Source organism: Acanthisitta chloris, unplaced genomic scaffold (genome assembly GCF_000695815.1).
Source record: "Acanthisitta chloris isolate BGI_N310 unplaced genomic scaffold, ASM69581v1 scaffold6635, whole genome shotgun sequence".
NCBI lineage: Eukaryota > Metazoa > Chordata > Aves > Passeriformes > Acanthisittidae > Acanthisitta > Acanthisitta chloris.
In genome coordinates this window covers 1-11,805 of record NW_008672031.1, presented here as the reverse complement: position 1 = coordinate 11,805, position 11,805 = coordinate 1, and the positions used below count along the sequence as shown (strand labels likewise).

At 39.1% G+C, this 11,805-nt stretch overlaps 1 protein-coding gene across 1 annotated transcript in view; it reads right to left on the bottom strand.

Moving 5' to 3' along the window:
* LOC103801909 (epididymis-specific alpha-mannosidase-like) overlaps positions 1-10,321 on the bottom strand; it is a 23,992-nt gene extending 13,671 nt beyond the window's left edge. The window contains 7 exon segments of the mRNA XM_009074348.1: position 1; positions 3-148; positions 2,716-2,893; positions 3,869-3,984; positions 5,219-5,391; positions 6,180-6,285; positions 10,175-10,321. The exon segment at position 1 is cut by the window's left edge and continues 49 nt beyond it. Coding sequence (XP_009072596.1) covers position 1; positions 3-148; positions 2,716-2,893; positions 3,869-3,984; positions 5,219-5,391; positions 6,180-6,285; positions 10,175-10,315 — 861 coding nt within the window. The 5' untranslated portion in view covers positions 10,316-10,321.
* Positions 10,322-11,805: the final 1,484 nt, after the last annotated feature.

Below are 11,805 nucleotides of genomic sequence, written 5' to 3'. Positions count from 1 at the left end.
TCCTGCTGTAAACTGCTTTGAAGTAATCACCAACAGTGGCATACTGGAGAGTCACTCCAAACTCATCAGAATGCTTGTTAATATAATCCAACAACAGGTCCATGTTGGAGTACTGAACAGATGCATTAAAGAACTGTTTGTCACAGCCCTGAAATTCCAAAAACAGAACAGCCAAATGACTCTGGGTCACGTTAGTTAGAAGGATCTTTTTTAACACTAGTCTATGTGAAAGTGGTATTTCTTTTGATCTTGACTGCCCATAGAAAGCACATTTGTTACAAAACTGTCAAGAAGGGTAGGGTTACTTGCACAGATAACCAACCAGCACTACAGACAGGGAGAAGTCTGTTGACACACCACATTATGCAAGAGCATGAAATCTCCTGGTACCAACAGAAAAAATGCATACAGACATGCCTGGAAAGATGACCTCTGTTTCTTTTCAGATTACATTTCTCCCACTTAGCATAAAATAAGGAAGTTAAGAATTCTTACAGCTTTAGGAAGTGCTGAGGACATGATGTGAAACTAAACACAGAGAGCACTGTAGTATAAACATCACATCATGTGTTGCTGATCCCCCATCACAAGAGTAGGCTACAGTACTTCTGATACTCATCCCAACAGTTAAGAGAGGAGATACACTGTGTATTAAAGCCTCCCTCTTTCTAAGCACACTTCTGCCTTCTGTGAAGGTATCTCAACACAGACTGCATATACAGACACTCAAAAGAAACATAGCTAAGCATAACTTTGTTCAACTACAGTAGCCAAACAGGAAAATGAGAGTTACTCAGCCACATGTATTCTTCAATTATCAGTATTACAGTATAGGCATTGATGTGAAAATACACCAAGATACCTCCTTCACATAAAAGGCCAACCCTGACACCAGCTTAATGCATCCCCATCTTCATGTCTCTGTGCTTGAGACAGAAAACATTGCACGAGAAGTCAACACTTTGCTGTTGTGAAGGCCACATAAAATCCTGATCTCATTTTCAAAGATGCTTTTAGCAATTTGTCTCTAAAACTTCATGTTTTGCAGAAATGGCCAAGGAGGTTCCATTTTCTTCACAATCCCATCTTCCACCCCAACTTTTACCTGATGTGCTCAGTGAGTTTAACCTTATGAGCTGAACTCACTCAACTCATGCACGAGTTGAATCTTTTGAGTTAATTAAACTCAGAGGCAAATACTCTCCCTTCTCTTTCCCAGCTGAGAGGGCCATCCCCATCCCTTCCCCATTTACCCTATGTTTCAAGTCAGGTTACTGTCACATGCTTTATGAATCAGAGTGCACATGCCTGTCCTTCAGACCTAACAGGTTAAGTCACTGATGAGAAAAGTGGAAATTCTACTTCCAGAACAGGAAAGTTCTTCTAAAATACCTAAAGAACTTCTGCATGCATATAGCACAAACTGGAAAACAACTTCAAACTGAATAGCTACTAAGACACAAAAACTCACTGAAAAGTGCAGCAGTCAGTGCAAACCAGACTTCCTAATGCTGACTCCAATTAAAATTATGAGGAAGAAATAGGCCTACCAGTTAAAACTACTTCACATTTACAAGGCAGTACTTTCAAACCATGATTCAACAAGACTTCCTCAAAAAGAGCCATAGAGGTAGAAAATCAGAGTCTTTCTCTCTACCTGCTTACATGCCATCATGAATGAGCAACAAACTTCTATTACTTTGTTTAAAGCTCATTATCCCAAGCACACAAATCCCTAAATCAGGGACTGAAATTTTCTTATATTACTGCAGACCTGCAGGTTTGGATCTAGACATCTGGGATTTATTTGTACTATTCAAAACTTCCTCCCCATTCCAGCATATTTTTCACTATAGCACTACTACAGAGTGTTATATCCTACTTCTCACTCTCTACAAAAAATAATAAATTCAATATAAGCAACAGTGTCACAAACAAAGGAGAAAAACAAATCAGTGACTCAAAGCTGCATCAGTCAGAAAACATCTGTTTTCCTTGCAACAACAGAAATTGTGGTGAAATAGCCACCTTAAGAACACACATCATCCTTTAATATTGCAATTATGAGACCTACAGCATCCATCAGAATTAAAAACCAGACTGTTTACTCAGTTTAGGCAAAGTTATTTTTTCCTAAGGACTTACAAATATTGAAAGCATATCAGAGCTATGTGTACATGTAGGATGTAATTAATGCAGCATATTGATAAATAAAAGTGTTTGGATGACCAGGCTGGGATATATTTCTGTTTCTAACTAAAATACAAAGTGTGTGTAAGAAAATTATTGCACATCTGTTAGAAAAGACCTTGTCTACCTAATGTGAGACAGAATTCCTTGTCATGCTATACTTTCTGTTAGCACAGTTCTGTTGTGCTAAGCAGTTATGTAAAGAGACCATTTAAGTAGACAAAACAAGGAGAGAAAAAAAGGAACCAATACTGCAATGCATAGCTTTCCAAGAGGTTATCTTTACATTTTGGTCACATTTCTTTCTGCATTAAGCAGGGTAGAAGACTTGGTAGACAACTGGCAGACTGTACAAGGAACTTGTAAAAATCATCACTAGTCAGACATTTGGACCACACATTATGTCATGTGGTTTGTACCAGCATTTCTGCAGTACATACTGTAGCAAACCACCATAATCCCACTGTCCATGGCATAGGTGTACTTACTTGTAACTCCTAAAGCAAAAGCTGATCATGCACTTACCCACGGCCACAACACATCACTTGTCCGGAACCAGGCTGCTCTCTCCTCAATGTTTGCCACCATGGTTTTTGCATACAGATGGAGGTTAGCATCTGTGACAGGGAGACTCATATCTGGATAAATACCATCTTTTGGTGGATCTGGGAAAGTTGGAATTCCGTTCCAATAAAATCCTGACCTAAGAGAAGCAGAAAGCAACAGGCTATAAACAGGATTTATTCAGCTGGGAAAGACACATCAAAAGGTGCTGGTATAAAATGCAGACACACAGGGAATAAGAGAGCAAAAAAAACCCCAGTTCTTACTCATTGCTAGTATTTAGGTTTTAGTATTTATTTGGGGTGGAGGTAGGGGGATGGTTGTCCAGTTTTCTTTTCACACTGTGCAACTTTCCAAGTCCCTGCTGCTTGCTGACATAGAACAAAGAAATCACAGGACAAACCAGCAAGATTTGTAACAATGGGGATGTTCCTCCAAGCAGACTTCATTTATAAAGAGTATTTTCCTGGATAAGCCAGGGAGTAAAATAAAGTTTTCAAAAGTTCACAGATTTCTTCACTAAAACCCAGAAAATTTTAGTTGCTTTAATTTACACACAGTAACATACACAAACTCAGCTCAAGATAATGCTGAAAAACTCCTACAAAAAAATCAATTAGCAATAACCAAGTTTCTACTGAGCTTCCTGGAGTTTTTAAATCTTACCTTTCAGGCAGAAAAACAAGGCTCCAGTTCTGCTTTGGACCTTTTCTGTTCACAGCATTTAATTTGTTCCCTTTTTTTATGATAAGGACTAACATATGCATATGTAGATCAAAGCTGCACCTATGTTCTAAGCCTCCCGGAGCTAGAAAACATTTTAAGTCTGTCAATATTTTGAAGTATTTTTAATGCTTGCCAGTAGTAAATCTCACTTTTGAGAATTCAATTGTTAGGTACTGAGCAAACTTCATGTATTACGGTGGGTAGCTGGGAGTGCTTAATAATCCTGACACAGATCTACAGAGTCTAGACATCTCCTTGACCTACCACAGGTCAGAGGAAAGCAGTAGAATACTGTTGAAAGAAAACAGTCAGAGAAAATGGTTAAACTCCAACAATATAAACTCCCAGAAATGAACAGTATTTCAGCACATTTGGGAAATCTGCAGACCTGTTTGAAAAGGGTAACTGTGATGGAGTACAGTAGCTGTACTGGTCCATAACATGGGTGAAGATCTCCTGTCTTTCAGATAAGGAAGGAGAGCCCTGCCATACAAACTGAAGCTTCTGGAAAACAAAAAAGGTAAGAAACCATTACCCTTGATGACAAGCACAGACATACATCACTAACAACTTAAGACTTCAGAGCACCCATCTTCCCTTCCACCACTTGTAATACTTCTAAGTGGTTTTTCTTAAGACCAGCCAATGGTACTCCAGGCAAGGTCACATACTATAGGAGGCTACAGCATTGCCTCTTGCTATTGTAACTGAGGGAGAAGGAGAGGAGGCAGCACACTACAGCATACTAAAATCCAGATGTGAGCCTGGCTTATCACAGGCAGTGCACCTCACTTGTTTCAGTGGAACACCTACAAGCTAGGAAAGATCCAGAGGTGGTCTGATTGCACTGTAGTCAGTGGGAATCAATGTTTAATCAACTGAAATAGAATTTTTACAGTTTTGGAAGCCTTCAGACAGTTAAGTGCCAGAAAAAAATAAATTAGTTGGGCAAGATAGTCGAAAGCTTAAAAAAGATTTTAGCAGGAAGGAAATATTGCAATTCACTGCAAACATGAGGGGGCAGGTCCTGGCCTCAACAAACTCAACAGGAATTCTGTTGCCTTCTTCAGAGACACTTGAGTTTACCCAAGATTCATTCAGACTGCCTAATGCCCAGAACACAGGAGTGAAAGCCCCTTATTTTCACATAATGTAGTAAGTAAAACTGATGACAGATCAGAGATCAATACTGTGATATGAAAATAAAAGCATTCACCATGTATGAGATACTGTGCAAGAGAAGGCAGAACAAAAACTGAATTCAGAAAACCACGATTAGCTGGCACTCTAACTGACCTAGTATGATTAATTTTACAGGCAGAAATAAATGTTCCAAGCCTCACAACACCATGCCCAAACATACACACCACACTTTAAAACATAAAACCCAACAGATCCAAGGGATTACTCAGGAAACCTTACATTCATTCTAGATGCCTCTGGTTCCAACATTCCTAATTCAATGTCTACTTACACTTGCCCAACTGCTCACCTTTTGTCTCTCCTTCAGGCTAGACTATATTTTACCCTTGACCACAAGTCATGAAGACATTACTTGACCACACAACACAGATGGAATATATTTCACCATTACCACATGCAATCAACATGTCACTTTTAGAGAAGAAAAACCAACACTTTTTTTCACACATCAGAACGATTCTTATCTTAATGTCATGGTTTAGATTACTGTAAGTAGAGGCTGGCAATGGTTTCATTCCCAAGGGTATATCTTTACCTTGTTTTTCTGCATGTCAGCCTTCAGATCATAGTCAATTCGAGAAATAAGATGAGCATTAAAACCAGCCAGAGCAAACAGAGTTGGTGTTGTAGCTGAAGCTCCAAAAGGATCAACGTGCCAAGAAAACTGAGGCCTGACCCCAAAGGTTTCATACAAAAACCCATGGCCTTCTGCAAAGAAAAATTTATTTAGGTCAGAACCACTTTCTAAAGCTCATTTTAGAAATTTAATAGGCATATATAATGTTCCAGTTAAGGGTAACTCTTCGTTGTTTTCCAAAGCATTTCAAGTTTCAAGAATGTAATGATTCACAGCAAAAAGTTTCAGACTTACAATATTTATTTTGCTATGCCAAGTGTAACTAATTAATATTATAAAAGATGAATAACAAAAAGGAATTATGATTAAAGACAGGCCTGGGACAAAGTACTTAGATACATATTGGGTTAAGGCTAATAGCCAGGTTGGAGTCTGCATGAAAACAACAAGTTGGAGTGTAGTTTATGTTTGCTCAAATCTTAACATCCATTCTCAGAAAACTTCAGTCTCGTATCAGTGACAAAGGGACAGGTATTTTCTTGCAGAGTGTTTCAAACCCTCAATTACACTGTAAATATCCTCCCAGGAGCTTAAGCTCTCAAACTCAAACACACACACACACACACACATACACACACAGAACCATACAAACAAGGTCTTTGCTTCAAACAAGTTTAAAACTGACCAACTAGCTTTTGGTAACCCTTCTGCTTTCTGCAGAACTGTCGTGGTTGTTGTTTCTTTTTAAAGCAAAGATTTTAATACAAATAATCCACCAGCAAGTAAAAATTAAGAGATACTACAATCAGTCCTTAAAGGGTAAAAAAATAATCACAATTTTGGGGTGGAAAAATAAAAATAAACAAACCCTCCAAGGTCACAACAATGAAAAACAGAAGTTAAATGCAAATATGCATACCCGACAACTGCAAAATTTGATCATCAATTAGTGTCACAGCTTCATCATGCATCACTTGTCCTCCAATGACAAATTCCAGTCGTCCCTCCTGAAGCAACTGATGGACCTATGATATTGAAATTAAGACACAGAACATAAACATCTTTTCAGTCTTACCCAAAAAGGCTGCAAATTCATTTCAGATCACAGCATATTACTGAGACATAACATTTGTCTAGAAGGCATCCAGGGCAACAAGTGGGATAAAAGGTTGTCTGTACTGAGTGCTAACAAAAGGAAAATAAGAGGGGGAATAAACCATACTAATGCACTGCACAGTGCATTGGTTTACCAGCTTGCACTGAAACCAGGTAGCAGGCCCAAAGGATGCACTGTCAGGTAGATACTGACCTTCTGGTGTTTTTAGTAGGGCTGTTACTGTGCATTTATATTGTCTAAACACCAGACTTGTCCCCATACACAGCACCAGCCTACAATCCTGCATCAAGGCAGCTAGAGAATTAAAACAGAAAATACAAGTGCTTCTCCTAAAATCTTCTTCCTGCTGCACCCATCTTGGCTTTTAGGGAAGGCACTGGGTGGTTGGAAGACAGAGCAATATGCAACCCCTTGCAAGCAGCACTGGAACCCCAAGCAAGCAGCAATATTCAGGCTTCAAGGGTTCCCTTTAGTTGGAGACCAAGCTCAGTAGGATCCAGGAAAGAGATAGAATGTCATCACACTGTGGCCACAAACATATCTCTTCTCCTTTTGACGCATGTACCGTGTCCTTGGAGTGCAGACAAGTTGCTCAACCTGTGACAGACAGAATGCTTTGCTAAGAAATAGTTATTCCACAGGTTTGCCTGTCTGATAAACCCATGCTAACCTTAATTTCTGGTCTCTTTTTCCTAGTTTAAAACTTGCCAATATATTATATATGACCTGTTCAGCTAGCAAAGGTTTTGTTTGGTTTATTTTTTCATTCTTAAATTTCAGCTGCTAGAAAGAAGTATGCTGACAAGTACAACTCAGCAAGTGCTGGATGAAGTAGGGGGTGGTGTTTGGAAGAAAGGAGAAATAGTCTGTGTCCCTTTCTAAAAGTATTAGGGAGACTTCTGTTTTTATTATAGTTACTTCATTACAAATTCAGAGATACCTCAAAATTTCAACAAATAAAGTCTATACAAATATGTATTTTAATCCCCACATTTTTTTAAAAATCTGTCTTGTAGGATGCCAGTTCCAGAATATTATGTTTATTTCCCCAGGAACTTTCAGTGTCTGCAAAGATACATGCCAGATTGTCAATTTTGATTATAATCATTTCTCTCTTTCACAACGTTGTGAAAACGCTTCAGGGCTCAGCATTCCTAAATTAGTTCCAGACAAGTGTGGTGACTGATTAGCATGCTGGGAGACCAGATAACTGATATCTGGTGTCAGCACAGAACTGGGCCTGACCTACATGAAAGGAATCTGTGATTATTATTCCCCATTTGGATGGATGTCCAAAAGATGCATTAAAAAACATATTTCCATGGTCCAAAGTTCAAGGTAAGTTTTGTGGGACCACTGAGAGGTTGAAAACACAAGAAAAATAATTCATGTAATTGAAATAATATCCAATCCTCACAAAAAAACACAAAACCACCCCTGAAACAGTATCTCTAAAGTCAAGCACTTTTTCTGACCAGATTATAGAATCATAGAATTGGAGGGGTTGGAATGAACTGTAAGAGATGATCTAGTCCCAATCCCCCGTTTCAAAGTGTTCAAAACCAGGTTGGGTGAAGACTTGAGCAACCTGGTCTACTGGGGAGGTGTCCCTGCCCAGGGCAGGAAAGTTCAGACTAGATCATCTCCAACCCCTACAATTGTATGATTCCATGAAAAGGAAGGAGGAACAGAGGAAACAGATGCAGTGATACTATAAGCAGCAGGCTGCTATGGGGTCAGAACGTGTCAGTGATCCTTGGGACAATACTACTGTCCTTACGCTATACTATAAGCAGCAGGCTGCTATGGGGTCAGAATATGTCAGTGAGCCTTGGGACAATACTACTGTCCTTATATCAACTCATCCCTACAAACCATACAGAAGTGGCTTTTTCGCTAGTTTCACCCAGACATCAAGCCAGGGTAACAAGGTAGCAACGGTTCACACAACAAAATACTGTGGAAATAACATGTACTGAGAACTACAAGGAAGCAGCAGGCTGCTATGGGGTCAGAATATGTCAGTGAGCCTTGGGACAATACTACTGTCCTTATATCAACTCATCCCTACAAACCATACAGAAGTGGCTTTTTCGCTAGTTTCACCCAGACATCAAGCCAGGGTAACAAGGTAGCAACGGTTCACACAACAAAATACTGTGGAAATAACATGTACTGAGAACTACAAGGTTCCCAGCTGTCTGTATACTGCTGCAGTACATTTCACTCCCACATATTCCCTTGCCTGAACTGCAAAACCACCTTCTGTACCCAGGCCATACCTTTCAATAGTTTTTAATGCTATCATTCCAATCCAAAGCAGACATTAAAAAGGAAACTAGAATTAATCCTGTATTCCAAGTAAATGACTAAATTAAGAAAAAAAAAGGGGGGGAAATTAAAGTCAGAGTGCCTGTACTACAGAAAATCATTAATGCTGGAGTTCAAGTGGAAAAAGCAGGACAGCAACCAGAGTGACCTAATTTCAGGGCCCAATATCTGCAACTTGCTAATGTTAAAAACATGCCATTTATCTGCAAGCACCACAGCTCTTAAATTAGAGATTCAATGTCTGACACAGGTTCAAGAGGAATTTGTTTTTAACCATTTTCATTTTCAGAGAAGCAACTATAAAGTAACTAGAGAACTGACTATAAAATGCATAAAAGCAACAATTATAAATAATTCAGCTGCAAAATTAAAGGCTGAATTATAAGTACTAGTTTTGCACTACTGAGGTCAAATGTGGCACACTTTTATTCTTCTGGATTCCACACAGTAGCAAGAATTGATTAGTTTCTATTGGGGTTATAGCACCATAATATACTTGAAATAAGACCAACTTACCTTAGAAAGTTAGAGGACTCTTCTGTCACCATATAAAGCAGTTCCTATGCCATTTTGTCCACCACCCCAATCTTACATAACAGTTTCTTAATTAAAAAAAAGCAAGCAAAATGTCCTGCAACAGGCAAGTGAGGGCAAGTACCCCCACAAAGACAGCAAACTGCCTAAACCCAGCAAAAGGTCTCATGCAAAGGTCAGCTGCACACAGGCTGTAAGCTATTGTTTAAATACCGAACATTACAAAAGAGTCAGAATTCAGTGAAGCAGTATGTTAAAAAAACCCAAACAAATAAAGAGGCAAGAGGTGTCTTTTTTCATATGATGCTCTGAACACCTAGCACTTTGAACAAACTGAAATGTAAAGTACTGCAAGCAATGTGCTTCTAGGCCACCAGCCCAGTTTTGGATTTCAGCATGTTTGTTCCATGCAAGAGAAAAGCAAAAGTGACAAAAAAAACTTCGGGATGTCTTTAGTAGAAAGAAACACACCACACTGCCAGTGAATCTACAGTTACCTCTCTGCTGCAGTATCCTTGTTTACAAATGGCAGGTTTTTGAGCAGCACTTAAACTGGGAAAAAAAAAAGGAGTTTCTTCCTGTGAGCAGTGTCAGGCTTCAGATGTTTTAACAGATATTGGTGCAGCCTCTTTCAGAATCACCCACATCTTATACTATAATGCCCCCAGATAAGTATGTCACCAATGAAACAAGAACTGTCAAGTGTAAGAAGTCCTGAGTGCAAAGGTTACTATCTCCTACTGCTCTAATCTATAGCTGGCTTTAACATCTTGCAACTGCCTTTAGAGTTAAGGTCCTTTCATATGAAGTACCAGATTCAGAGGCAGCTTACACAAGACCAGGGTAAAAAGCAAACGGTGAAGTACTTTGCCCCTGTTTGTCCCCTGAAAAGATTCCTTGTTAGCAGGAAGCATGGCTCGAGTGCAATTTACCTGCTGCTTGTGTGTATCTGTGGCTACTGTATCCCACCAGAGTCGAAAGAATTCCTGCTCCACCGCGATAAATTTGCGCTGTTTTTCTTTCATTAGCTCTTCCACAACAGATGTGTAGACATTTGCTGCGTAAGCGTGCATGCTTTCCTGCAAAAACAAAACAGGTAGTAAATAAACCCATATTAAATGGGCTGTTTGAAACATTCATTGGGCTTGAGAAGAGAGAAACTGAAAACCTCATGTTTGTTACACACTTCCTCTTTACCCTCAGAATGGCTCAGTTCTAATTATGTACAGCTCTTGGGCCCTTCTGCTCAAAAATACATCCTCTGACTAGGGACTTGACTAGATTATGGTGTAGTGTCTATGTACAGCTCTTGGGCCCTTCTGCTCGAAAATACATCCTCTGACTAGGGACTCGACTAGATTATGGTGTAGCTTTCCCCAAAATCAGCAGGCACTAATATAAGGTTTCTTTTTGAAGCACTGGGAACAGCTTACCCTGTTCCTCATTGCTCACTGTAAACCACCAATGCCATGAATGATAAGACTTTGCACCAACATAGCTAAAAACTCCACATGCAGAGTTTGGTCTTCCACTCCTAATCATATTTTGATGGCCTGGATTACCAAAATTGCTTCTCCAGAGTGAGTGTAACTCTGTGCTGTGGGTGTGCATTTCTCAAGGGTTTATTAAAATCAGGATTATGATTAGCTGCTTAATGTAATGTGAAATTCTAACTATGGATTTTAAGTTTTAGCAATACTCAACTGTGACACACTCAAACAATTACTAATGGACTTTCATTTTTCATTGGCAATTGGCTACAAACAATATGACCCAGAATCCAAGTGCATGTACAATGATTACAACATCAGGCTTAATTTTAGTTCTTGAGTACACTACATTTCAAGAGCTGAACAAGGACTTCACAAATTTAATACAATGCTAAAATATTCTGTGTAGTAACTTACTGAAAATATTTTCCTGAAGCATTTTGGAAATGAAAGCAACTTTGTTATGACTCAAACTACACTGGAACTAAGCAGAAAGACATTACCCAATCCTACAAAGTTTACAATCCCCAGTTGTCTGGGTGGGAACTGAAAAAGTTGTTCTCACAAATCGGGATACTTCAATCCCCAGTTGTCTGGGTGGGAACTGGAAAAGTTGTTCTCACAAGTTGGGATACTCGTGAGCAACAGTAAGAATTTTCTTTCCAATTGATATCGTCTATCAGCTACTGAGATACTCTGAAACAATACGCAGTGACCCAGATTTTACTTCTTTAAAAACAGATTTTAAACTTTTATCAAGATGTAAAAATAGTTTTGTACTGCACTCTAGACAATCTTGAAGTGTCTTTCACACCTATGGTAAGATGAGCTGGCACATCTTGCGTAAGTTATGGTACCACTGTTATGATAGATATCTTGCCTGGAGAGAATAAAAAAAGAATCCAGTGCTGGAATTTTTCATCAATATTGTAATTTATTTCCTGTGAAGGTGGTGGGACACTGGCACAGGTCAGAACTTCAAACATGGAGACAGCAATCCATGATGAACTATTATACCATGAAATAAACAACCTGCGTCCATTTCAAAGGAATTTCCTAAAAAAAAAAGCCCC